The following is a 25814-nucleotide window of genomic DNA, read 5'->3' on the forward strand; positions in this document are numbered from 1 at the left end:
TGAAATGACCACCAAACATTTTATTTATTTTACCTTAATAGTACTTTACCATAATAGGAGGCTTTCATTTCTAAGATAGCGCTGAGGAGTGGGAAGTGGAGGGCAAGACGGAAGGCAGGAGCCTGGGAAAGTTGCATCAGACAGCAGCATCAGCCTCTGCAACTAAATCAGCTGAGGGAACCCATCAGGGCCCGAGTCCACCCTGCTATGAAAAATCCGCCTGCTGACTTCCACCCGCTGCTCTTCCTCGTTCTCCACCTCGTCCTCTCTTGACTTGCGGCACGCGTTCTGGTAGAGGATGGCACACACGCCGGTCAGCCAGGCGGCCACGGTGCCGGCGCAGAAGATGCAGAAGCTGATGAGCAGCAGGAAGATGTAGTCCTGGAGATCTAGGTTCGTGATGCACATATACCGGAGCGGGTTTCCCACCTTCGTGATGGGCCATCCTGCCAGCTCTGTGGGCTCCACGCAAGTGGCATTTTGTTCATCTAAGAGGAAACACACAGCAGGCAGAGTGCTGAAACAGAACTCCTAGGCTTGTGAGGCCAACCGGGACCTGGAGTGATGGTCTGGACTCCGGCTACTCAAAGCGTGGTCTGGGGGCCAGTGGTACCGGCATGACGGGGACCCCGTGAGAAATGTGGAATCTCAGGCAGCACACCCAGGCCTCCTGGAATCAGAATCTGCATCTTAACAATATCTCCAGGTGATCTGTGGGCATAGTAAGGTTTGAGACTGCACCTGGACTGCTTTTTGCCCCAGGCCTAGCTGCATTCAGGCAACCCACTCCAGTACTCTTGCCTGGAAAATTCCATGGACAGAGGAGCCTGGTAGGCTACAGTCCATGAGATCTCAAAGAGTCGGACATGACTGAGCAACTTCGCTTCTAGCTGCATTCACATCACCTCCTGAAAATGACCTTTGCTTTTTAAGGCTCTTCAAGGAATGGGAGACCACAGAAGGAGCTGGGAATTTGGAAACTCAAGCAAGATGGTCACGGAGTGTTGACATTCCACAGAGCTCCATCAGTGCTTGGCATCTCTTGCTCCCCTTCCTCATCTTACCCCCACCTTCACCTCCACCTTGTCCCTTTTCCTTCTCCTGTGCCTGAGCCCAGCCAGGGATCACTAAGGCCACCCAAGGTCATCACACCCCACTTAGGAGGGACAGGATTCTCTGGAAATGCCTATTGTGTGTTCTCTACACCCTCAACCTGTAGAAATCAGGAACGAGCTTCAGGGCAAAGAGACAGCCAATTTGGGAAACAGTTTTGCTTCTGTGATGCTGTTGGCATCACTCATGATGTACATGAGTCTCAGTCCTTTTTAGCGGCTGACTCAGTTGCCTGGCTCCTTCTCTGAGCACCTCCCCACACCAAGCATTGTGGACTTCAGTATATAATAGAAGGAAAAGTGGGTCATGGAGCCAGACAGACTAGAATTCAAACCCACGGTCACTAATTTTGGAAACTTCAGCAGGATGTCTGATACTGTCTTTGAATCCCATTGCCTCATCCTATAAAGAATAACTGTATCCATGAAATTAAAAGACGCTTGCTTCTTGGAAGAAAACTTATGACCAACTTAGACAGCACATTGAAAAGCAGAAACATTACTTTGCCTATAAAGGTCCATCTAGTCAAAGCTATGGTTTTTCCAGTAGTCATGTATGGATGTGAGAGTTGGACTATAAAGAAAGCTGAGTGCCGAAGAATTGATGCTTTTGAGCTATGGTATTGGAGAAGACTCTTGAAGATTCCCTTGGATGGCAAGGAAATCCAACCAGTCCATCCTAAAGGAGATCAGTCCTGAATATTCATTGGAAGGACTGATGCTAAAGCTGAAACTCTAATACTTTGACCACCTGATATGAAGAACTGACTCATTAGAAAAGACCCTGATGCTGGGAAAGATTGAGGGCGGGAGGAGACAGGGACGACAGAGAATGAGATGGTTGGATGGAATCACCAACTCAATGGACATGAGTCTGAGTAAGCTTCAGGAGTTGGTATTGAACAGGGAAGCCTGGCGTGCTGTAGTCCATGGGGTTGCAAAGAGTCGGACACAACTGAGCAACTGAACTGAACTGATAAAGAATAACATCTATTCTCAGGGTAATAAAGAGGATTTAATTGTCACAGGTGAGCTACTGTACACAGCAGTGCCCACAGTACACTGTACACAAGAGCTTCATAGCCTGCTCAGAGCTCTGTTGTCAGCCCTACATTTTTATAGCTCCATATACTCTGCCATGCTGATGCTGAGGTGCCTGTGTGCAGTGTCTGGGTGAAAATATCCAGCAAGCATTAGATAAATGAGTTTCCATTCAGGGCTGAGATTAGGGCTTAAGACAATTATGATCAGATCATAGCAGCAGCTGATATTTACCATGTTCTGTCTACATGCTAAGTGATATGCAAATGCTATCTCATTTAATTCTTACAAGAATGTTTGCACACATTTTCATCCTTGTTTTTCACATCAGGAAACTGAGACTCAGAAAGGTTTCCTAACCTGAAGGTTCTGGATAAACTGCATGATTTCAGCAGGGAACAGGAGACAAAAACCCTGGACTGAGCCAAGCGGGAGTCACAGAGAGAGACTAATGCGGGGAGAAGCTTCCCCCACAACAGGGTAGGAACTCCAGGCTATGCAGTGGTAGTAGTGAAAGTCGCTCAGTTGTGTCCGACTCTTTGGGACCCCGTGGACTATACAGTCCATGCAATTCTCCAGGCCAGAATACTGGCGTGGGCAGCCTTTCTCTTCTCCAGGGGATTTTCCCAACCCAGGGATCAAACCCAGGTCTCCCGCATTGCAGTCAGATTCTTTACCAGCTGAGCCGCAGGGGAAGCCCAGGCTATGTAAGGGCGCTGATTTCCTTGATGAAATCAGTTTGGACTAGAGCTAGAAGCAGAAAAAATAGAGGAAGGAATACAGAGGTGAGCTTACTGGGAGGCAGCTGGCTCTGGGTGACTGGAATGAGCTGTCCAGGCTGGCCATTAAGTCCTCTCCAAACTGGACACCATCGCGTGCACGCTGGTTCCTGGTCAGTGCACCTGCAGTGAACTTGTTGGTTACTTTCAGGAAGATGGCCTGATGTTTGTAATGCTACTGAGGACTCGCTCTTGGTTGAGGTTTTAGTCACAGGAGGAGGAAGCCAGCAGGGGGCTGCCACATCAACTGTTTGCAAAGACTACAGAGGAAAGGAGAGGAAGAAGCCCCTCTCTAGAATGAGTGTGAGGCAGAGGCCCTGTGGGTGACCCAGGCCAACTGGAGAGGAAAGGAGCCTTGGGCTTCCATCTCAGGGTGCTGTAAAGGGTCAGGAACGCAATTATGTCTCAAGACCTCTCTCTCTAGTCAGCCTGGTTCAAGGACCTCTGGGGCTTTTCCAGGAGGCCCAAGCAGAGGCTGGTGAGGTGACGGAAGACTCCTGCAATCCAGGAATTCTAGCAAGACAGGGCTTAGATCACCTGCCCAAGCTGCCAGAGACACCACATGGGAATATACAAAGAAAGATGTATATGAGAAAGGAGAACATGGGACTCTGAGGGTCTGGAGTGTGCCCAGTGGTGGGGGCAGAGGGGTTTATCTCATTCTATTTTTTAAAAGATTAGGCTTTCAAATCAGGGTTTGGGCGGCAGATATGAGACTAAACATTAAATGCGTTATTTCCCCATTTTGGAGCATTACCTTGAAAGGAGCAATTAGGCAGCGATTTTAATGCATTGTTAGGCTGATTTTAAGTGAGGGGTGTGGGTGGTTCGGTGGGGAGGGTTTTTCTTCCGCTGCATTGTCTCTCCCCTCTTCATTGCCTGTCACCGCCAAGGTGTGAGCGCTCCTCACCTCCCAGGAGGTCTGTCTCCACCATTGCCAGTTTCCCAGCTCTGGACTGCTGCACACACTCCTGCCAGATTCCCCTTCTGCAAGCTTGGCTCTTGCCAGACACACCAGAGTTCAAAACCCTGTCTGACTCCCCCGCGGGGCTCAGGATAACACCCAGACTGGCTGGTGTTCAGAGCCCTCAGCATTGCCCCGTTCCACCATTCCTACCTTACTTCTCAGTTCTCCCAGTAACTCACCCTTATTCTAGTCAAATTAAGCTCTCTTTTCTCCTTGGTTACCTCTCCCCCTTACCTACAGCTAGCTTTGTTACACTGCTCTTTTCGCATCAAGTATCTCTTCCTCCAATTTTTGCATCATCAAGGCCTTCCAGTCCTTCAAGGTCTAATGTAAATGCATCTACTTCCAGGAACCCTTCCCCAGCCACTTCATCCTCATAGTTCAGAGATGTTGTGATTGTTCCCACCGTGGACTCATCTGTTGCATTTCCTAGTATCATTCTTACTGCACCTGTCACGTTCTATCTTACTTGGTGGTTATTTGCTAGAAAAGTAAAGCATAAAAAAAAAAAGAAAGAAAATTTGAAAAAGCATATTTTTTTAAACAGATTTTTTTGATGTGACCATTTTTAAAGTCTTTATTGAACTTGCCACAGTATTGCTTCCGCGTCATGCTTTGGATTTTTGGCCACAGGGATGTGGGATCTTAGCTCCCTAACCAGGGACCAAAATTATAGCCCCTGCAAGTGAAGTCTTAACCACCGGACCTCTAAGAAAGTCCTGCAAAAAGCATCTTTTCTCTCCTACAAGACAGACTTTTAGCTCTTGAAGGCATAAACCGTGTCTGATCATTATCATTCTTGTTAATAAGAGCTAATATTCCTTGAATTACTTGATTTTTAAAATTTGGGGATTTTCTAGCACTGGTTTCATTATTCAATTCTAGTTCAATTCTACTGTAGTCAGAGGCATACTTCTGATTTCAGTCCTTTGAAGTTTATTAAGAATTTTCTTTATAATAGAGTCAGTTTTAGTAATTTTTGCATGTGCACTGAAAAAATGTATTGTCTTTGTTGAATACATTGTTCTATGTATGTGCTAACGAGTGTGCTTTTATACAGATTGTGTACGTCTCTGTTGACTTTTCATCTTTTTTGGCTTTTTGTTACCTTTATTTATTGTCTCAGTTACTATTAGCCTAGCACCCACTCCAGTGTTCTTGCCTGGAGAATCCCAGGGACGGTGGAGCCTGGTGGGCTGCCGTCTATGGGGTTGCACAAAGTCGGACACGACTGAGGCGACTTAGCAGCAGCAGCAGCAGTTACTGGGAAGTATGTTAAAATCACGTTATGGTTGTGCACTTGTCTACTTCTCCAAATAGTTGTCAAGTTTTGCTTACATATTTTGAAGCAATGTTCTTAAATACATGTATGACTGTTACCTCTTTCTGGTAGATTTACCCTTTTCTTTTGGTTAGTGTTTGTGTTGCATATCTTTCCCCATCATTTTACTTTTAATCTTTCTGTGTTCCTATATTTAAGGTACCTTTAGTAAGCAGGATGCAGCTGGGCTTTGTTCTTCATTCAATCTAGTAAACTGTATTTTAATCAGCCCATTAACATTTAATGTTAGACTGATATATTTGGATTAACTATTGTTTTCCATTTCTCCCACTTTTTAAATGATCCTAGCTCTCTATTATTTCATCTCTCTCTCTTTAAAGAAAATTTTTTTTTCACTTTGTATTGGGGGATAGCCGCTTAACAACATTGTGACAGTCTCAGGTGGACAGCAAAGGAACTCAGCTAGACATACACATGTATCCATTCTCCCCCAAACTCCCCTCCCATTCAGGCTGTTAGGTAACATCAGGGTGAGTTCCATATGCTATACAATGGGTCCTTATTGGCTCATCTCTTCTTTAGCTTGTTAGTCATGCATTCTTCTCCTAGTCTAGTATGATGACTTTAGAGTTTATGGACCTATCTGCTCATCTTGGAGTGTCTTATATGTTCTAGGCATCATATAAGGTGCTTCACGAAATTAAACTCTACTCTTGAGCACCCCGCTGGGTGTGTGTGTTAGTCACTCAGTCGTGTCCTCTCAGGCTCCTCTGTCCATGAAATTCTCCAGGCAAGAACACTGGAATGCGTTGCCATTCCCTTCTCCAGGGGATCTTCCCAATCCAGGGATCAAGCTTGGGTCTCCCACGTTGCAGGCAGATTCTTTACCTTTTGAGACACCAGGAAAGTGCCCCACTAAGTAGTTTTAATTATTCCCAGGCTACCGAATGAATAAATGGTTCATTAATTACTCCTTTTCTGGCCTTCTTGATCTCCTTGCCTCTGAGAAAAGGCTACCAGGCACTGTTGTGTATGTTGCACACTGCACAATCCCAGGGCTTTCATTCACATTACAAACAGGCGGCTAAGCCCCATATTATCCCTTCCTCAGCTCCACTTCATAGGTGCAGAGCATTTGCCCCACTTAAAGTGCCTAGGTACAATTACAGGTATCATTAATGTTTAAATTCTCCCTGCAAGTAGTTCCTAAGGAAATATAAACCACATGCTTCTTTAGTTCCTCATGTGGCATCGCAAGTGGAAAACCTGTCTGCCAAAATCGACGTGTGAAGGGAAAAGTTTCAGGGACCCAGAACCACAGCTGGTAGCATAGGAACTGAGGAAACCTTCCTTCAGAAAACCAGCTTGAACCTGGTGGCTTCATGCAGAACTGCCCTTTTTCTTAATCCACAAAAGTGACCACAGTTCTGCAGTCTGCTTGGCTCTCCAGATGAGCAGGCTGCTTTGAGTTCCCTGGACAGTCTTGCTCAGGAACTGCCTGGGCTAAGTGGAGGAGGCCAGCCTTCAGGTGATGGCCATGTAATGGGAGAGGATGCAATTTGCAGACTTCAGTTACACTGCCCCTTGGAGAACAAATGCCAGTTTCTATCAGCCTAAGCACTTTGTGGTAAATGTTTCCACCTGGAACCTAGAGAAAGGCCCAGTTCCTCCATTTGTCCTTATTAGGCCCTAGCTTGCCTGAATATCATTAGATGTTCAGTACTTTTTCTTTTTTTGTCCAGCTAAATGATGTATTTATCAAGGAAATGGATTTACTATGTATATATCTGTTTGCTTCTGTCTGCTAGATTATGAACTCCATGAAGACATGGATTTGTGTTCACCATTGTGTCCCCAACATCTAGAGTACTGCTTAACACACACCAGAGCTCAAAGTATGTTTGTTGAGTGGATTAAATATTTTTGGTTATTAATGTCCCTTGGGGGAAATGTTATTGACATAAGGCTTAGTGGGAGGAAAGAGAACTTGGGGTGATAGAAGGCCATAGATGGGCAAGCTAACCTCATACCATCTTGGACTATTCTACACTAGGGTAATACCAATCCCTACTTACCTTGTGAACATTTAGGGATAATTCAGTGAGCTAACAGATGTGAAGTCTTAGAGGAGGCAGGAACAGATGGTCTCCAAGACAAAATGAAGGGTAAGCCTTGAACTGTCTTCTGAGAGTGGAGAAGGAAATGGGGGTAAGTGCAGATGGAAATGAGGATACAAGGGCTGCAGGCATGATATCAAAAGGTAGCTACTGTTCCAATCACTGCTTGAGAATTGTTTGAGAGCAGGGACCCTATTTGTTCACCTGTATATCCCTAGTGCTAGCACACAATAGAGCCTTGATAAATGTCTGTTGAATGCATACAGGAGAAAATGTGTGGTTTATTGGCCTAATCTCATACAGGTCAGTTCAGCTGCTCAGTCATGTCTGACTGTGACCCCATGGACTGCAGCATGCCAGGCTGCCCTGTCCATCACCAGCTCCTGGAGCTTGCTCAAACTCATGTCCATCAACTCAAGATGCCATCCAACCATCTCATCCTTTGTCGTCCCCTTCTTTTCCTGCCTTCAACTTTTCCCAATATCAGGGTCTTTTCCAATGAATCAGTTTTTCATATCAGGCAGCCAAAGTACTGGAGCTTTAGCTTTAGCATCAGTCCTTCCAGTGAATATTCAGGACTGATTTCCCTTAGGACTGACTGGTTTGATCTCCTTGTAGTCTAAGGGACTCTCAAGAGTCTTCTTCAACACCACAATTCAAAAGCATCAATTCTTCAGCACTCAACTTTCCTTGTGGTCTAACTCTCACATCCATACATCCATCCATACTGGAAAAACTATCTCTTTGACTATACAGACCTTTGCCTGTAAAGTAATGCCTCTGCTTTTTAATACACTGTCTAGGTTTATCATAGCTTTTCTTCCAAGGAGCAAGCGTCTTTTAATTTCATAGCTGCAATCACCATTCCAGTGATTTTGGAGCCCAAGAAAATAAAGTCTGTCACTGTTTCCATTGTTTACCAATTTATATGCCATGAAGTGATGGGACCAGATGCCATGATCTTCGTTTTTTCAAAGCTGAATTTTAAGCTGGCTTTTTCACTCTCCTCTTTCACTTTCATCAGGGGGCTCTCTAGTTCCTCTTTGCTTTCTGCCATAAGGGTGGTGTCATTGAAATATCTGAGGTTATTGATATTTCTCCCTGCAATCTTGTTTCAGCTTGTACTTCATCCAGTCCAATATTTTGCATGATGTACTCTGCATGTAAGTTAAATAAGCAAGGTGACAATATACAGCCTTGATGTACTCCTCTCCCAGTTTGGAACCAGTCTATTGTTCCATGTCCAGTTCTAACTGTTGCTTAATGACCTGCATATAGATTTCTCAAGATGGTCTGGTATTCCCATCTCTTGAAGAATTTTCCACAGTTTGTTGTGATCCACACAGTTAAAGGCTTTAGCATAATCAATGAAGCACAGGTAGATGTTTTTCTGGAACTGTCTTGCTTTTTCCATGATCCAACAGATGTTGGCAATTTGATCTCTGGTTCCTCTGCCTGTTCTAAATCCAGATTGGACATCTGGAATTTCTCAGTTCACATACTGTTGAAGCCTAGCTTGGAGAATTTTGAGCATTACGTTGCTAGCATCTGAAATGAGTGCAATTGTGCAGTAGTTTGAGCATTCTTTGGCATTCCCTTTCTTTGCGATTGGAATAAAAACTGACCTTTTCTTGTCCTGTGGCCACTGCTGAGTTTTCCAAATTTGTTGGCATATTGAGTGCAACACTTTAATAGCATTATCCTTAAGGATTTGAAATAGCTCAGCTGGATTCTCATACAGCAGTTCTTTAAAACTCGTGTTTTTGGCTTTGCTGTGCAGGACTTGTTTCTGATGGAATTTGAAGGGAAGACTATTATATTCTGCCATACTATGAGTGGGGCTTCCCTGGTGGCTCAGCAGTAAAGAATCTGCATGCAATGCAGGAGACCTGGGTTTGATCCCTGAGTCTGGAAGATCCCCAGAAAGAGGGCACAGCAACCCATTCTAGTACTTGTGCTTGGAGAATCCATGGACAGAGGAGCCTGGCAGGTGGCAGTCCATAGGGCTGCACAGAGTTGGACATGGCTGAACTGACCAAGCAGCAGCAGCAGCATCCTATGAGTGGCTCAGAGAAGACTCCCTAGAGGGGAACCTGGATTGCACCATATGGCAGCCCAGCACAACCAAAGCCAACTGGCCAACAAGGCCCCTTCTTAGACCCTCATGCATGGTCCTCTGAGTATTTCTAGTCCCGACATTGGCTCCTACTTTTGCCTCCCTAGAGCTCCTTTGTCTCATCACCCAGATGTCTTCCCATGATGGAAGCCAGGCTTCAGCAAACTACAATCTGTGGGCCAAATCCATCCTGTGGCATGTTTTTGTATTGATAAATAAAGTTTTATTGGAACACAGCCATGACCATTCATTCATGCATTTTCTATGGCTGCTTTCACGCTACCGAGACAGAGTGAGTAGTCACAACAAAGACCCACAAAGCTTAAAGTATTTATTTGTCCTTTTTTTTGTTTGATTTTTTAATTGAAGGATAATTGCTTTACAGATTTTGTTGTTTTCTGTCAAACATCAACAAGAATCAGCCATAGGCAGAAAGTGTGTGCTGACTCCTGGTCTAAAGCATCCTTGGCTTTGGATGATTTGGACTTGGGCAGTACAGTTCTTAAAACAATTTTTTCCCTTGCATGAAGAGTTCATATTTTGGTAAAGTTTAAGCCTGATTCATAGACCATTGGAACACTACAGGAACAAACCCTGAAGTCTAGCAAGTTCAGCCTGATTATTCCTGTGCTTTAAAGTTGCTTAGACTACAGGACTGGTCTTTTGTATAAGCAGTTGTAGATGAGCAAAGTTTACAGGTAGAAAGACCACCTTTTCTTCATAACATTTCTCATGTGCTTCTCAGTGCCCAGAATTCTGTCAGCAGGAGCTTCACTTCACTGATAAAATAAGGCTTAAAGTGTAAAGTCCTCTGGAAAAGAAGCCAAAGACTTAAGCCCTCCCATGGGGAACCCCTGCTACTGACTTTCTGTGGCAGGCTATGATGGGGGAGAGGAGCCAACTGCATATCGGACGTGGGGGATGGTACCAGGCAGTTCTGGGAAGCTAATTTGTAAACCCTAGTTGGCTCTCAGTTTGGCCTAGAGCTGGACCTTGTGAATAACTACCCATCTTCTTGAAAAAATTCAGATAGTGGACAGTTATCATCCTCATGGATAAGAGGCAATTTAGAAAAGCTCAGTGGTGGAAGGGCAACACCATTCACCAGTCACCCAGGCAGACACTTGGGAGTCCTTCTTGCTGCCTCTCTCACATCCCATAATTCAAGCCATGAGCCAGTCCTGTTAGTCTGACCTTCACAGTATACCCCGATTCTTACCTTCTCTGGACCATTACCTGGGGCCAAGCCACTGTTCCCCGCCGCCTGAAAACTGAGGCAGCCTCTTAACTCAGGTCCCTGCTTTCCCAGCTCTCCATCTAGCAGAGGGAGGCAGCTGTACATCATAGATAGTGTCACTTCTCCACTTAAAACCCTTTCATAACTTCCTGTCACACTTGGAATAAAATCAAAAGCTTCTCCATGACCTCCAGGTCCTATATGATCTGGCCTTTGATTTTTAACCTCATCTCTTACCTTGGCTTCACTCTTTTTCACCATACTCACCTTCTACTACATCGAACTTATTCCGCCCTAGGGTCTTTGCATTTGCTCTTGCCTTTGTTTAGAAAGCCCACACCACTCTGTGTCATATTTTTTTGCCAATCCCCTCATTTTATTCAGTTTTCTGCACTTCTTAATTCATCCTTTGATATGTTGGCAGAATGTAGTCCACTGGAGAAAGGAATGGCAAGCCACTTCAGTATTCTTGCCTTGAGAACCCCATGAACAGTATGAAAAGGCAAAATGATAGGATACCAAAAGAGGAACTCCCCAGGTCATTAGGTGCCCAATATGCTACTGGAGATTAGTGGAGAAATAACTCCAGAAAGAATGAAAGGATGGAGCCAAAGCAAAAACAATACCCAGTTGTGGATGTGACTGGTGATAGAAGCAAGGTCCGATGCTGTAAAGAGCAATATTGCATAGGAACCTGGAATGTCAGGTCCATGAATCAAGGCAAATTGGAAGTGGTCAAATAAGAGATGGCAAGGGTGAACATCGATATTCTAGGAATCAGCGAACTAAAATGGACTGGAATGGGTGAATTTAACTCAGATGACCATTATATCTACTACTGCGGGCAGGAATCCCTCAGAAGAAATGGAGTAGCCATCATGGTCAACAAAAGAGTCTGAAATGCAGTACTTGGATGCAATCTCAAAAATGACAGATCTCTGTTTGTCTCCAAGGCAAACCATTCAATATCAGAGTTATCCAAGTCTATGCCCCAACCAGTAACGCTGAAGAAGCTGAAGTTGAAGGGTTTTATGAAGACCTACAAGACCTTTTAGAACTAACACCCCAAAAAGATGTCCTTTTCATTATAGGGGACTGGAATGCAAAAGTAGGAAGTCAAGAAACACCTGGAGTAACAGGCAAATTTGGCCTTGGAATGTGGAATGAAGCAGGGCAAAGACTAATAGAGTTTTACCAAGAAAATGCACTGGTCATAGCAAACACCCTCTTCCAACAACACAAGAGAAGACTCTACACATGGACATCACTAGATGGTCAACACCAAAATCAGATTGATTATATTCTATGCAGCCAAAGATGGAGAAGCTCTATACAGTCAACAAAAACAAGAACAGGAGCTGACTGTGGCTCAGATCATGAACTCCTTATTGCCAAATTCAGACTTAAATTGAAGAAAGTATGGAAAACCGCTAGACCATTCAGGTAGGACCTAAATCAAATCCCTTATGATTATACAGTGGAAGTGAGAAATAGATTTAAGGGCCTAGATCTGATAGAGGGCCTGATGAACTATGGAATGAGGTTCGTGACATTGTACAGGAGACAGGGATCAAGACCATCCCCATGGAAAAGAAATGCAAAAAAGCAAAATGGCTGTCTGGGGAGGGCTTACAAATAGCTGTGAAAAGAAGAGAGGTGAAAAGCAAAGGAGAAAAGGAAAGATATAAGCATCTGAATGCAGAGTTCCAAAGAATAGCAAGAAGAGATAAGAAAGCCTTCCTCAGGGATCAATGCAAAGAAACAGAGGAAAACAACAGAATGGGAAAGACTAGAGATCTCTTCAAGAAAATTAGAGATACCAAGGGAACATTTCATGCAAAGATGGGCTCGATAAAGGACAGAAATGGTATGGACCTAACAGAAGCAGAAGATATTAAGAAGAGGTGGCAAGAATACATGGAAGAACTGTACAAAAAAGATATTCATGACCCAGATAATCATGATGATGTGATCACTAATCTAGAGCCAGACATCTTGGAAAGTGCAGTCAAGTGGGCCTTAGAAAGCATCACTACGAACAAAGCTAGTGGAGGGGATGGAATTCCAGTTGAGCTATTTCAAATCCTGAAAGATGATGCTGTGAAAGTGCTGCACTCAATATGCCAGCAAATTTAGAAAACTCAGCAGTGGCCACAGGACTGCAAAATATCACTTTTCATTCCAATTCCAAAGAAAGGCAATGCCAAAGAATGCTCAAACTACCACACAATTGCACTCATCTCACATGCTAGTAAAGTAACGCTCAAAATTCTCCAAGCCAGGCTTCAGCAATACGTGAACTGTGAACTCCCTGATGTTTCAAGCTGGTTTTAGAAAAGGCAGAGGAACCAGAGATCAAATTGCCAACATCCGCTGGATCATGGAAAAAGCAAGAGAGTTCCAGAAAAACATCTATTTCTGCTTTATTGACTATGCCAAAGCCTTTGACTGTGTGGATCACAATAAACTGTGGAAAATTCTTAAAGGGATGGGAATACCAGACCACCTGACCTGCCTCTTGAGAAATCTGTATGCAGGTCAGGAAGCAACAGTTAGAACTGGACATGGAACAACAGACTGGTTCCAAATAGGAAAAGGAGTACTTCAAGGCTGTATATTGTCACCCTGCTTATTTAACTTCTATGCAGAGTGCATCATGAGAAACGCTGGACTGGAAGAAACACAAGCTGGAATCAAGATTGCCGGGAGAAATATCAATAACCTCAGATATGCAGATGACACCACCCTTATGGCAGAAAGTGAAGAGGAGCTAAAAAGCTTCTTGATGAAAGTGAAAGAGGAGAGTGAAAAAGTTGGCTTAAAGCTCAACATTCAGAAAACGAAGATCATGGTATCCGGTCCCATCACTTCATGGGAAATAGATCAGACAGTGTCAGACTTTATTTTGGGGGGCTCCAAAATCACTGCAGATGGTGACTGCAGCCATGAGATTAAAAGATGCTTACTCCTTGGAAGAAAAGTTATGACCAACCTAGATAGTATACTCAAAAGCAGAGACATTACTTTGCCGCCTAAGGTCCATCTAGTCAAGGCTATGGTTTTTCCTGTGGTCATGTATGGATGTGAGAGTTGGACTGTGAGGAAGGCTGAGTGCCGAAGAATTGATGCTTTTGAACTGTGGTATTGAAGACTGTTGAGAGTCCCTTGGACTGCAAGGAGGTCCAACCAGTCCATTCTGAAGGAGATCAACCCTGGGATTTCTTTGGAAGGAATGATGCTAAAGCTGAAGCTTCAGTACTTTGGCCACCTCATGAGAAGAGTTGACTCATTGGAAAAGACTCTGATGCTGGGAGGGATTGGGGGCAGGAAGAAAAGGGGACGACCGAGGATGAGATGGCTGGATGGCATCACTGACTCGATGGATGTGAGTCTGAGTGTACTCCGGGAGATGGTGATGAACAGGGAGGCCTGGCGTGCTGCGATTCATGAAGTTGCAAAGAGTTGGACATGGCTGAGTGACTGAACTGAACTGAACTGCACTATGTTGGCATTCCCCAAATCTTCTGTCCTTACCCTATGATCCTCTCATTCTAAGCATAGTTTGTTTGGTCTTCATGATCACCAGTGAGCTGATTATTCCCAAACATATATTTTATTCTCTATTCTGAATTTCAGGTCAAAATACCCAAAAGCCTCCTGTCTCACAAAGAGCTCCCACTCAACACATTCAAGATGGGACTTGGCTTCTCCCCAAGCCCCTTTACTACTTTCTTCTCTCAGTGGAACCCACTCCAGTACTCTTGCCTAGAAAATCCCATGGACAGAGGAGCCTGGTGTCCATGGGGTCACAAAGAGTCAGACACGACTGAGCGACTTCACTCTCTCAGTGGAGCCCCCAAAGCTGTCCAAGCCAAAGCCTTGGAAATTGCACTTGATTTTTCCTTCCCTTTATTTTCCACATCTCATTGACTTTTTTATTCACTCAAGTATTTTTTGAGAACTTTCTCTGTGTCTGAAGTTTCAGACCTGCTCTTTGATCTTGTAGACCTATCAGGGAATACAAATGTTAAAGAACACAAACCTGTTAATTACTTAGAACTGTGCCCGGAGTCACAAAGGGAGTACAGAGGACTCTGAGAGGGTCTGGTTCACTCCCAGGTCCTGTTGTGTCTGCCTTCTGAACAGTTTCTTCTGCCTATCTGTATCCCTTCATTCATGCCTCTGCTGTAGACTGCCATCTTCTCCTGTCTGGATGCCCACAGGAGCCTCCTAGCTCTGTATTCATCTTGCCTGCCTTCCAAAACTTCTCAGGATACATTGCATGTTCCCTAGAAAATCATTCAAAGGCCCCAGATGGCCAACACCCCATTTTTCTTTTCTAGCCGCATCCACACTTTGTTGGATTTCTTTCAGGTTGGGGAATTCTTCATCTCTAGAGATGAAGAAACTGAGGTTGGCTGCTTTGGCGGCCTTGTACTGCCTTCTTCCAGAGGCCTGAATGGTGTTGGGTGACCAGAGGGGCCATGCATAGAGGTCTGGCATTTCTGAATTCGAGGGGGCTTTATATCACCCACTCTCAGGGATTCCAACTGGGCTGAGTTAGAGAGTGTATGAGAATCACACAAGGTCCTTCCCAAACTGAACAAGCTTGCCACCTCCATCCCTTCTCAAATTTTCTGGATCGTTTAGGGATCACTGACCCAGTCGCAGACCTATCAGCTGCTTCATTGCCCTTGGGAGGCTGCTTCTGTGGCTCTCAGCAGAAGGGAGCCACAAGGCCAGGGTAAGGTGGGAGAGACGTGGTAGCAGAGCAGCTGACAGCCTTGGAATCTCTGCTGCCCAGCTGTTCCCGCTTTTGGCGTCTGGTCTTTATTGCAATCTCCCTGATGGAGGAGATGGGTTAGCATTAATAGTGGAAGGGTGTGAAGACCTGAATTCATTCTGAAAATCTAAGTTTTGGCACAGTTGTAGATGACTTTGTACTTGACGGGTTGAAATGGGGCCATTATCCTATTACAGCAGCCTGGAATACAGGATAAAATAGCCTCAGAAGGAAACTAAGATGTTCTCTGTTCAGAATGCCCTCTAAATGACTGAGACCTGAAGCAGCACGTGACCCAGCCCATCTGCTTCCTGCAGAAGTCCCCAAGTGGCTTTATCCCCCTGCTTTGGTGGCACTCCTGCCTAGACTCCTCTTTCTGACATGTGGACCCCACCATTGGACTAAACAGGACTGTCCACAGACTATAATTTAAGGGCTGACACAGACAGACCTTCTGTCCTGAAACTACCCCCATGTCTATGCTACTAGCCTGTCACTTTCTGCATTCTCTCTGGTTCTGTTTGTTCCCTGTCACATTGCAAATGCCCCTTGAGGGAGACATATCAAAACATTATTAGCCACCAACATCTCATCCAGTGTGCCAGTCGCCTAGTCGTGTCTGACTCTTTATGACCCCACGGACTGTAGCCCCCCAGGTTCCTCCATCCATGGGATTTTCCAGGCAAAAATTCTGCAGTGGGTTGCCTTTTCCTTCTCCAGGGGATCTTCCCAATCCAGGGGTCGAACCTGGGTCTTCTGTGTTGCAGGCAGACGCTTTACAGTCTGAGCCCTCAGGGAAGCCCCCAACATCTCAGTGTAAATCACTTTATTCACTGGTTGAAGCAGCCACTGCAGAGCTAGAGCCCAGGTCCTTGCCATCGGGCTTCTCATAGACCCCGCCCCACAGCTCACTGGGTCATCATCTCTGGACAGGGAGCCTGGGCTTCTTGCGCTCATCAGAGTTTGAGAACGGCTGGCTGAGCAGTCCAGGCATGGGAGGAACATTCAAGGCACTGAGTCCCTGGAGGGTGGAGGCACTGTGCCAGCCAGTAGAGGGTGTTTAAGATGGGAGGTGGGAGAATGAGGAAGTTAGAGATTGCATTTCCTAATTGTGTGACCACAGTTCTCATCTCTAGGAACATCTGCACCTCAACACTAACCCGCTGTGTACTTGCCCATCTGGGACCCTGTCTGCTGACCACTGCTTTCCTCTTCCTACGTCTTAAGTGCATCTTATCTTTCTATTTATGTCCAACTAGAAGGAGTCTTGGCACCCCACTCCAGTACCCTTGCCTGGAAAATCCCATGGACAGAGGAGCCTGGAAGGCTGCAGTCCATGGGGTCGCTAGGAGTCTGGACACGACTGAGCGAGTTCACTTTCACTTTTCACTTTCATGCATTGGAGAAGGAAATGGCAACCCTCTCCAGTGTTCTTGCCTGGAGAATCCCAGGGACGGGGGAGCCTGGTGGGCTGCCGTCTCTGGGGTCATACAGAGTCGGGCACGACTGAAGCGACCTAGCAGCAGCAGCAGCAGCAGGAGTCTTACAGAGTGTCTACTCCTGTTTCCTTATTTCAGAGACAAGTGAGACTCAGCGAGAAAATGACTTGCCACCCACATCATACATTGACATGATTGAGATCAGAACTCCTGGCTTTCAACCGCATTTTCCCTCTCTTGTATCCCAAGATTTGTCTTATTAAAGACAGGATTTACGACTTCTTTCCCTGTGATAAAGCACCCCAACATTAAAAAACAATGTTAAGCATATAATAAACATACAATAACTGTTTCAGAGTTGAATGGATTGTGATGTACCTGATAGTAATGAAATATCATGGCACAGGGGAGACACTTAACTTGGATGTTAGAAGATCTCCATCCTGGGCTGGGCTTTACAGCCATTTACCTGAGAGGAGGCTAAATTCTAAAGTTCCAGCTTAAGCATCTTATATTAAAGGCGTCCCTGACCAGTCATAAATATGGCTATTTAAATGAATTGAAATGACATAAAATTAAAAATTTGGTCCTCAGTTCCACTAACCTTATTTCAAGGTTTAATCGCCACATGTGGCTAGTGGATACTGTGTTGGACAGACTTAGACCATTTCTGCTGCTGCAGAAACTTTTGCTGGACAGTGCTAGACCATGCTTTGAGGGTGTGGAGGCAGGGTGCGGGGATGTAGGAAGCCAGACTTGTTCTGTCCAGGAGCTTAGAGCTGCATGAGTTTTTGAGAGCATCTTCAGAGGCATTCAACTCTGTCCTACTGGGGATCTCTGTCCTGGGAAGAGCTCAATTTCCATGCTCACCTTCAAATAGCATTAATGACTGGAAAATTACACTTCTGGCCAGGAATTGGTCTTTCTATTTGCTGACTTGAGCCAAAAAGAAAATGGAATATGTGAATCTGTTTTAACTCTGTATTGATCAGAGCATCCGGGGAACAAGCACACTTCAACTCACTTCTGTTTCTGCTACGATTTTTGTCTTTGGAAAGTGAATACATGAACTCTTTGAGAACTGGGCAGTTTCCAGTGCATCTGGTGAGTTTATCATTGAGGGTTTCCTTTAATGAAGACTTTTGATAACAGCACTAAATCTCTGGTCAATAAGGGAAAGTTTCGATGCTCCTATTAGCTGTAGCCTTGTGATGAAGCAAGGTAAATAAAACATTCAACCTCCTCTACAGTTCCTCTGAGGGGGCAAGCTGCAGTATGACATAAGGGGAGAACACATTATTACCCTCATATCTTTTAAGACCACTCCATGTCTTTTCTGGATCTTGGCTTCCTTCAAGGTTCCCCACTGTTTCAGTTAGTCTTGCTGCTGCTGCTGCTAAGTCACTTCAGTCGTGTCTGACTCTGTGTGACCCCATAGACGGCAGCCCACCAGGCTCCCCCGTCCCGGGGATTCTCCAGGCAAGGACATTGGAGTGGGTTGCCATTTCCTCCTCCAATGCATGAAAGTGAAAAGTGAAAGTGAAGTCTCTCAGTCGTGTCTGACTGTTCGGGACCCCATGGACTGCAGCCTACCAGGACGTCCATGGGATTTTCCAGGCAAGAGGACTGGAGTGAGGTGCCATTGTTAATTGTATTTCCTAAGAAATCACTCTTTCCTCTGATATGAAAGTTGATAAAAGCTTGTTGTTGTTCAGTCGTCCAGTTGTGTCTGATTCTTTGTGACCACGTGAACTGCAACCCGCCAGGCCTCCCTGTCCTTCACCATCTCCTGGAGTTTGCCCAAGTTCATGTTCATTGCATCTGTGATGCCGTCCAACCATGTCATCCCCTGATGCCCTCTTTTCCTTCTGCCCTTGATCTTTCCCAGCATCAAGGACTTTTCCAATGAGTTGTCTGTTCACATGAGATGACCAAAATACTGGAGTTTTATCTCCAGCATCAGTCCTTCCAGTGAATGTTCAGGGCTGATCTCCCTTAAGATTGACTGGTTTGATCTCCTTGATGTCCAAGGAACTTTCAGGAGTCTTCTCTAGCACCACAGTTTGCAGGCATCAAGGGGCACTTGTATTATTCTGCCCAGGAATTTATATATCTTTCACAATCCTTTTCAGGATTGGGGCACTTTGGGGGACCCAGAAGGATCTCTAATGGCTAATGGTAGCCTCATGGTAGGCAGTGGATGGGGAGAGCCTGGGACAAAAGTTCTATTCAGTACTCTTCAGATGACAAAAATACACCATGAAGGTGACTTCTTTCTCCCAAGGCCATGTCTACCCCTTGGAGTGTTAGGACCAAACGGGACAGACTCAGGGGGAGGCTAGGCCGGAGGAAAGCTGAGGCTCTGGGAACTCCCGCAGGCAGTGTAGCTCGACCAATCAGAAAAATCCCCATAGCCCCCACCTGCTCCAGACCCGAGCCAATCCAGATAGGGATGCGAGGTTTAAAAGTCCCATGCACGTATGGTTTAACCAATCAGCTATGCTGTTACAGAAACAAAGAACCGTCTGTATAAAAGTATATGTGATTCAGAGCTCAGGGCCTTTGTCAGATTCCACTGTGCTGGATGAAACCTAGGCCCGGGCTCAAGCTTGTAATAAACCCCTTTATGCTTTTGCATTGCTGTGGACGTCTTACTCTCTCACTTTTGGGGACTCGGACTCTGGGCATAACAGGAGGTTGGAACTGACCTCCTTGACTTCATCCCTTGAAAGATGCCTGCATGTCCATACCTGTTCCTGGAAGTGGGCTTTCTTTAAGGTAGAACTTCAGTTCTAGACTCAGATGACTCAGGAAGAATCCCCTTACTGATGCTGGTCCAGCCCTGGGTCTCATGGTCCAGTTGAGACCATGCCTTTATTTGAGATTCTGTTCCCCACCCCCAACCCCCAGGGTCTGAATTCCTATATTCATAATTCATCCAATATCCAAATCCCTCCAGGATTCCCTCCATCCCATTTTCTCAGGGATGAGTGTCCTGAGACCTGCTGCCCACTTTCTCATAGCCTATTTATATGCCCACGTGCATCTGTACAGGCATGTCTCCTGGACAAGGCCCACTGTCCTCCAATACCGCCGAGCCTTGCTGAAGTCCACTGCTTGCCCCATTGGCCACCTGACTGATAACTGGTACTCTCTCCGTACCTTGCGCCTTTCCTATATCTTCCTACCATTCATTTATTGAATGTTTATGCTGTGCCAGTCTTAATGCTAATGGAAGTTCATAAATGTTCTCATTTCATCCTTGTACCATCCCTGGGCAGTTGGGTCTATTATTAGACCTGTCTGAAAGATGAGGAAATTGAAGTGCAGAGAGGTTAAATGAATTATCTGATTTCCTACAGATACTAAGTGGCAGGGCTAGGATTAAGATTCAGGTCTGTTTTGTTCCAGAACCTGAGCTCTTAACACTGGGCTTTCCTGCCTGCATGGTGGCCATCCTTCACCACCTGCAGCTGAGACTGTCCCAAGTGCTTGTTCTACCCCAAAAGGCACCTGCTTGCCTTCTTTGTCCTGCTCTGTCCAGTGAGTTTAGTTCTGGTGTCCCATTGGACCATGGGACACATATGTGCAAGTGACTCATAGTCACACGAGTCTCTGTACATAGTCCCAGGCTTCTTGGCTAGTTATCTCATGAGCGCTTGTTTGGGACATAATAAATATTTAAATGAATGAAAGGATGAGCTGAGTGGTAGCATGGAAGCTCCTTGCTTCACTGCCATGCTCTTCAAATGGTATTTTTTATAAGTCACTTCAGTCATGTCTGACTCTGTGCGACCCCATAGACAGCAGCCCACCAGGCTCCCCCATCCCTGGGATTCTCCAGGCAAGAACACTGGAGTGGGTTGCCATTTCCTTCTCCAATGCATGAAAGTGAAAAGTGAAAGTGAAGTCGCTCAGTCGTGGCTGACTCTTAGCGATCTCATGGACTGCAGCCCACCAGGCTCCCCTGTCCCTGGGATTCTCCCGGCAAGAACACTGGAGTGGGGTGCCATGGCCTTCTCCGTCAAACGGTCTACATACTATAATTCTGCTGTCATACTGACCTCAATACTGCACAGCAGGCAAAATCTCCAATAGTAAGGTTTGGTATTCTCCCTGCGTCTAAAATGAAACCCATCTTTCAGTTTGATTCTCCTTTATAAACAACCAGGTTATTCAGCTTATTTCATAGAAATTTTTCCTATATCCTAAAATTTGGGCACATGGGGAAGAGATGTGATACCATTCAAGAACATGTCAAAGATCACCATTTTGATAGAAAATGTGGTGTAATATGTGGGCTAAAGGTTGAGAGTTCAATTAGAGTGTTTGTAAATAGCAAAGATACTTTCACCTAGCAGAGCCATGAATCATCATATGAGAGTCACATAAAATAAATGTCTTCCATTATGTTGAAAGTGAAAGTGAAGTCGCTCAGTCGTGTCCGACTCTTTGCGACCCCATGGACTGTAGCCTACCAGGCTCCTCCCTCCATGGGATTCTCCAGGCAAGAGTACTGGAGTGGGGTCCCATTTCCTTCTCCAGGGGATCTTCCCAACCCAGGGATCGAACCCAGGTCTCCAGCATTCCAGGCAGATGCTTTAACCTCTGAGATACCAGGGAAGCTCCCAGGCCAAGTGGAGCATTCAGTGAATTTTACTGTGTGTGTTTTCAACTTTATGTGTGTGTGTTTGTTCATGTGTTGGTGTGTATCTGTGCATTTTTATACGTGTATGTGTGTCATGCATATGTAATAGGTGGCTGAGAGTGTGAGTATGTATATATATGTATGTATGTTTACGTAGATATAGTTTTGTTTGTATACGTGCATGTATGTATGTTTTTGCACGTGTGTTTGTGTGTATGTGTGTGTGTATACATGGGAAGGGAGAACCAGACTGAATAAGGTGCAAAGGAGAGCAAACCCTGAAGTTAGGTTTATTCTTTTAGAGTTTGGGTAGATTGGGGTGAAACCTTGGATTGGAAGGGAAGTGCAGGCATATTATAATGAATCTACAATGGCTCGGGCTTATTATACCATGAAAGTGATCTTGTGTGAGTTCCAAATGTAGACAAGACATAAAGGTGAAATTTAGGTGCTGTGGCCCTATGCTTATGGCATGACTTATATTTATAACTAAAGTGACTTATTGGATTGTAGTTATATAATTTGAGGACTTGAGATAGCAGTCATATAGAAAAAGACTTGAATTTGAAATCAGGAAGCTCACACCACTTTCCTGACATTTAGTAGCTGTGTGACTTTGGGTGAACCAATCTATCTTCTCAACCATGGATAGGGTCAAAAATACCTGTTCTAGCCTCTTTCCATAGTCGTAGGGCACAAAATCTAAGAGCTGGTATGAAACTCAAAGTAAAGAAAATGAAACTGCATATGTGAAAAACTTCAGTAGCTGCAAAACCTGATACAAAGCTACATTTTTCTATGCCTGGCCTGGGGCTCACTGATATCTTTAAGAAATAATAATAGTGAATTGGGGCAGTGGGACTATATTTCTGCATGAAGTGATCTAACCAAGCAGCAGAGTGAGATGAGCAGATTTGCAGTTTGTGTGTGTGTGTGTGTGTGTGTGTGTGTGTGTGTTGGGTGGGGGACTTCCACTGGACAGTGGATGAAAGATTTGTCTACCTCAAAAGACAGACTCTTCATTCATGAGAAGCTTATGAGCTTGACCAGATAGACACCAGCTTCTGATGTTTTTGAAAACATGTTGTGAAACAGATTCAGTTTATAATCCTGTTCAATCCTGGATTGAATTCAGTTGAAGAGTCCAAAGTAGTTAGTCTGAAAATTCTGAGAAGATACAACTTTAAAAGCTAAAATTCTGATTAAGGGAGATTACCTGGGAGGTGAAGTGAAAGGCTTTGGGACTGGGGAAGAAACCAAGCTCCTTCACACTTTTCAGCAGGGGGTCCTCCTGGCAAATTGGCAATTTCTGCTCAAGAAAAATGTGTATGAATGGTGGGGAGGGAGCAAGAGAAGATGATGCTGGTCCACAGGCTAGTTACACGAACATTGACAGGAAGAATCCCATCTGGGAACCACATTTAATGTATGAGAATAATTAATATTGACCTTCTTTTAGAGAGCTTTCTAGAAACCACCACAGCACCAGTCTTGAGAAAAGCAGAAGACATCATCTCCGGAGAGGCAAGGCAAGCGACCCAAGAAACTGCTCCTGTATTCTTTTATGATTAGTACTGTTAAGAAAATGGTCTGACAAAGTTTGTTCCTTTTGATTTATTCTAACTTGAGTTGGCTTAGATGGTAAAGGGTCTGCCTGCAATGCAGGAAACCTGGGGTCAGGAGGATCCCTTGGAAAAGGAAATGGAACCCACTCCAGCATTCTTGCCTAGAGAATCCCATGGACGGAGGAGCCTGGCGGGCTACACCCCGTGGGGTTGCAGAGTTGGACATGACTGAGCGACACACACGATTCGAGTTGAAGTGCCTGGCAGCAGGGCCAGGTGCCTCAGGCACAAAACTGAAGGAGATACTTTCTCTTGGTGCCACCTTCAACTTTGCATCCTGGGAGCCCCAATTTTGCATCACTTGTCCCATCATAGCACAGCCCCTGCCTGGAAGACATTTAGCGACAGACCCACTTAGAAAGCCAGGAGGACACATTTTTACTTGCTCTCATTACCCAGTCCCTTCTCCCCTAGTGCCCCTTAAAGCTTGGCATTTTGGTCAGGAATCTTTCTGGAATATTGCCACTTGGACTTAAGGGTGGAAACTCCAGCGGGACATTTGTGAAGCTGGTGTCTGAAATTATTTTCAAACACACGCACACAGGGAAGGCAGAGAAGACATGGTTCTGATCGAGTTTAATTGCGTCAGTGGCTCCCAGCTTTCTGTGAGGGGCTGATTATTTCACACTTATCCCAAGCTCTGGCTTCTCTGGGTCAATGTGATATTGGTGGTGTGGGGGAACTGAAGGATGAGAATGGGCACTAAAGTCACTGAAAAGAAGAAGGGATGAGGCACCAGAGTGCCCCAGGGACCGGGGCAGAGCCGTGGGGACAGTGGACAGAGTGGCAGCAACTGGCTTGGAACTCTACCAGGTAAGACTTGAGAGTCTGCCGGTGAGTTCGGAAGCTCTCTGTTTGCCACAGTGGACGCTGGCGGCCCATTCTCCACTCATTCATGCTGCTCTCTCCTTCCTGGCATGTTAGCATCTGAACACAAAGCAGATAGCAAAGCCTTCTCTTCTCCTCCCTCTCTCATTCATGTCTCGGTGGCTCAACTGTCCCTCCTCCATCTCTACTGAACTTCCCTTTCTATGTGTCATACCACTGGATTTTCTCCTGGTTAGGAATGACTGAATTTACTTTTAGATCCTGGAAAAGTCAGTCACTGAATTAAACAGATTAAAATAATTTACCAAGGGAATTCAGTGTCCTTGTATTACTTTGTCAATTTGCAGTTATAGCACATTATCATTTCTACTCATCTCATATTGAAAGGACACTCTGTATGTTTGGTAATATTATTGTCCCCACTTTATGGATCAAGAAACTGAGGTTCAGAGAAACTGAGACTTCCCCAGCAGCAGCTGAGTAGTAAGGGCTGAGTGTGGGAGCAGAACTCAGCCCTTTGGATAACTATTCTAGAACATTTCCTATTGATCCTTATTGCCCCTCCAGTCAACCCAAGGATGGATCCTGCAGAGCAATAAGAATACTTTCAATCAGCTTTACCCAGACTTCTCTCCCACACTAACCACCTTTTGACTTCACCTTTTCTGGAACCAGTTCCTCCTATGCCATCATATCCTCATCCCCACACGCAATCAAGCCCTCACCTGGATAGTTCAGATGGGACACTATTAAGTAGATGGTGAAGTCCAGGAATAAGCAGTTGCATTTCCAGGGGTTTCCACTCAGATACAGAGTCTGGAGTGTTATGAGGTTTTGGAAGGCAGCTTCATCCAAGATCTGCAAGCCAGTATTTCTGAGGTCCAGGTATCTCAAAGAGCTGGTGTTGGCAAAGGTGTACTTGTTAAGTGATAACAGATGAGGGTTGTTGGAGATATTCAGCTGCAGCAGGTTGCTGAGCATGGAGAAACTGTACGGGGAGATGAAGGTTAGATTGTTGAAGCTGAGGTCAAGGTAGATGAGTCTGAAGACCCCGACAAAGGTGTAATCCATCACCTCCTGAATCCTGTTCTTCTGGCAGTCCAAGTAAACAAGGTCACTGAGGAGTCCTAAGTTCATCGCTGGCAAGAAACGGATCTTGTTATCATTCAGGTACAGCCTCCGGGTGTTCAGGGGTATGTCAGAGGGGTATTCAGTTAACTGGATCCCTGTGCAGATCACTTCTTGGTCTTGACAATGACAATTATTTGGACATTTTGACCCCGATACCAGTACCATTCCGAAGGAAAAGAGTAACCACCCCGGCCCAGGGCCTGAAGCAAGGGACATAGTAAGTCGCAGCGACTACCCTCCTTCCACTTTCCAGCGGGCGCTATCCCTCTGATCAGAAGGCTGCGAGGGGCGGGGTGGGGCGGGGGAAGGGCGCTGGAAAGAACTGTAACACTCTAGCTTTGTGCAAAGCAATTTTCCATTACAGGAGAACTGAACAGAAGTTGAAACGCCAGGCCGGGTGCCCCACCACCCGGCTTGGTGACTCTGCTAGTTGCTCACTCCCAGACTGCTGCTGGAAGCCTGCCTGCTTGCTTGCGTTTGCAAGTGAAGGGGAGCCAGGGGAGAGCCACAAGACAATGAGGTTGTCAGTTGACACCTTTGTGATGTCAGCAGCTTCCGGAGACTGCCCGGGGGCGGGGGGAGGGAGAGTCCTGACTCTTCTTCTGGGTTGTGTGGGGGTGTTTTGTGTAACTTGGTAAGCTGGCTGTCCTTGGGGGAGTGGGTGCCTGAAGCATGGGAGTAGGGGGGGAGCTCCGTATCAGCTCCCCAA

At 45.4% G+C, this 25814-nt stretch overlaps 1 protein-coding gene across 1 annotated transcript; it reads right to left on the reverse strand.

Moving 5' to 3' along the window:
- On the reverse strand, positions 1-25590 carry LRRC52 (leucine rich repeat containing 52). Its single transcript, XM_040229980.1, has 2 exons — positions 24700-25590; positions 1-488 (listed from the first exon to the last, which is right to left on the reverse strand). Exons 1-2 carry the CDS (start codon positions 25319-25321, stop codon positions 163-165), a joined length of 948 nt encoding a protein of 315 aa, XP_040085914.1. The 5' UTR covers positions 25322-25590; the 3' UTR covers positions 1-162.
- Positions 25591-25814: the final 224 nt, after the last annotated feature.

The sequence above is a fragment of the Oryx dammah genome, unplaced genomic scaffold, assembly GCF_014754425.2.
Source record: "Oryx dammah isolate SB20612 unplaced genomic scaffold, SCBI_Odam_1.1 HiC_scaffold_28, whole genome shotgun sequence".
Taxonomy (NCBI): domain Eukaryota; kingdom Metazoa; phylum Chordata; class Mammalia; order Artiodactyla; family Bovidae; genus Oryx; species Oryx dammah.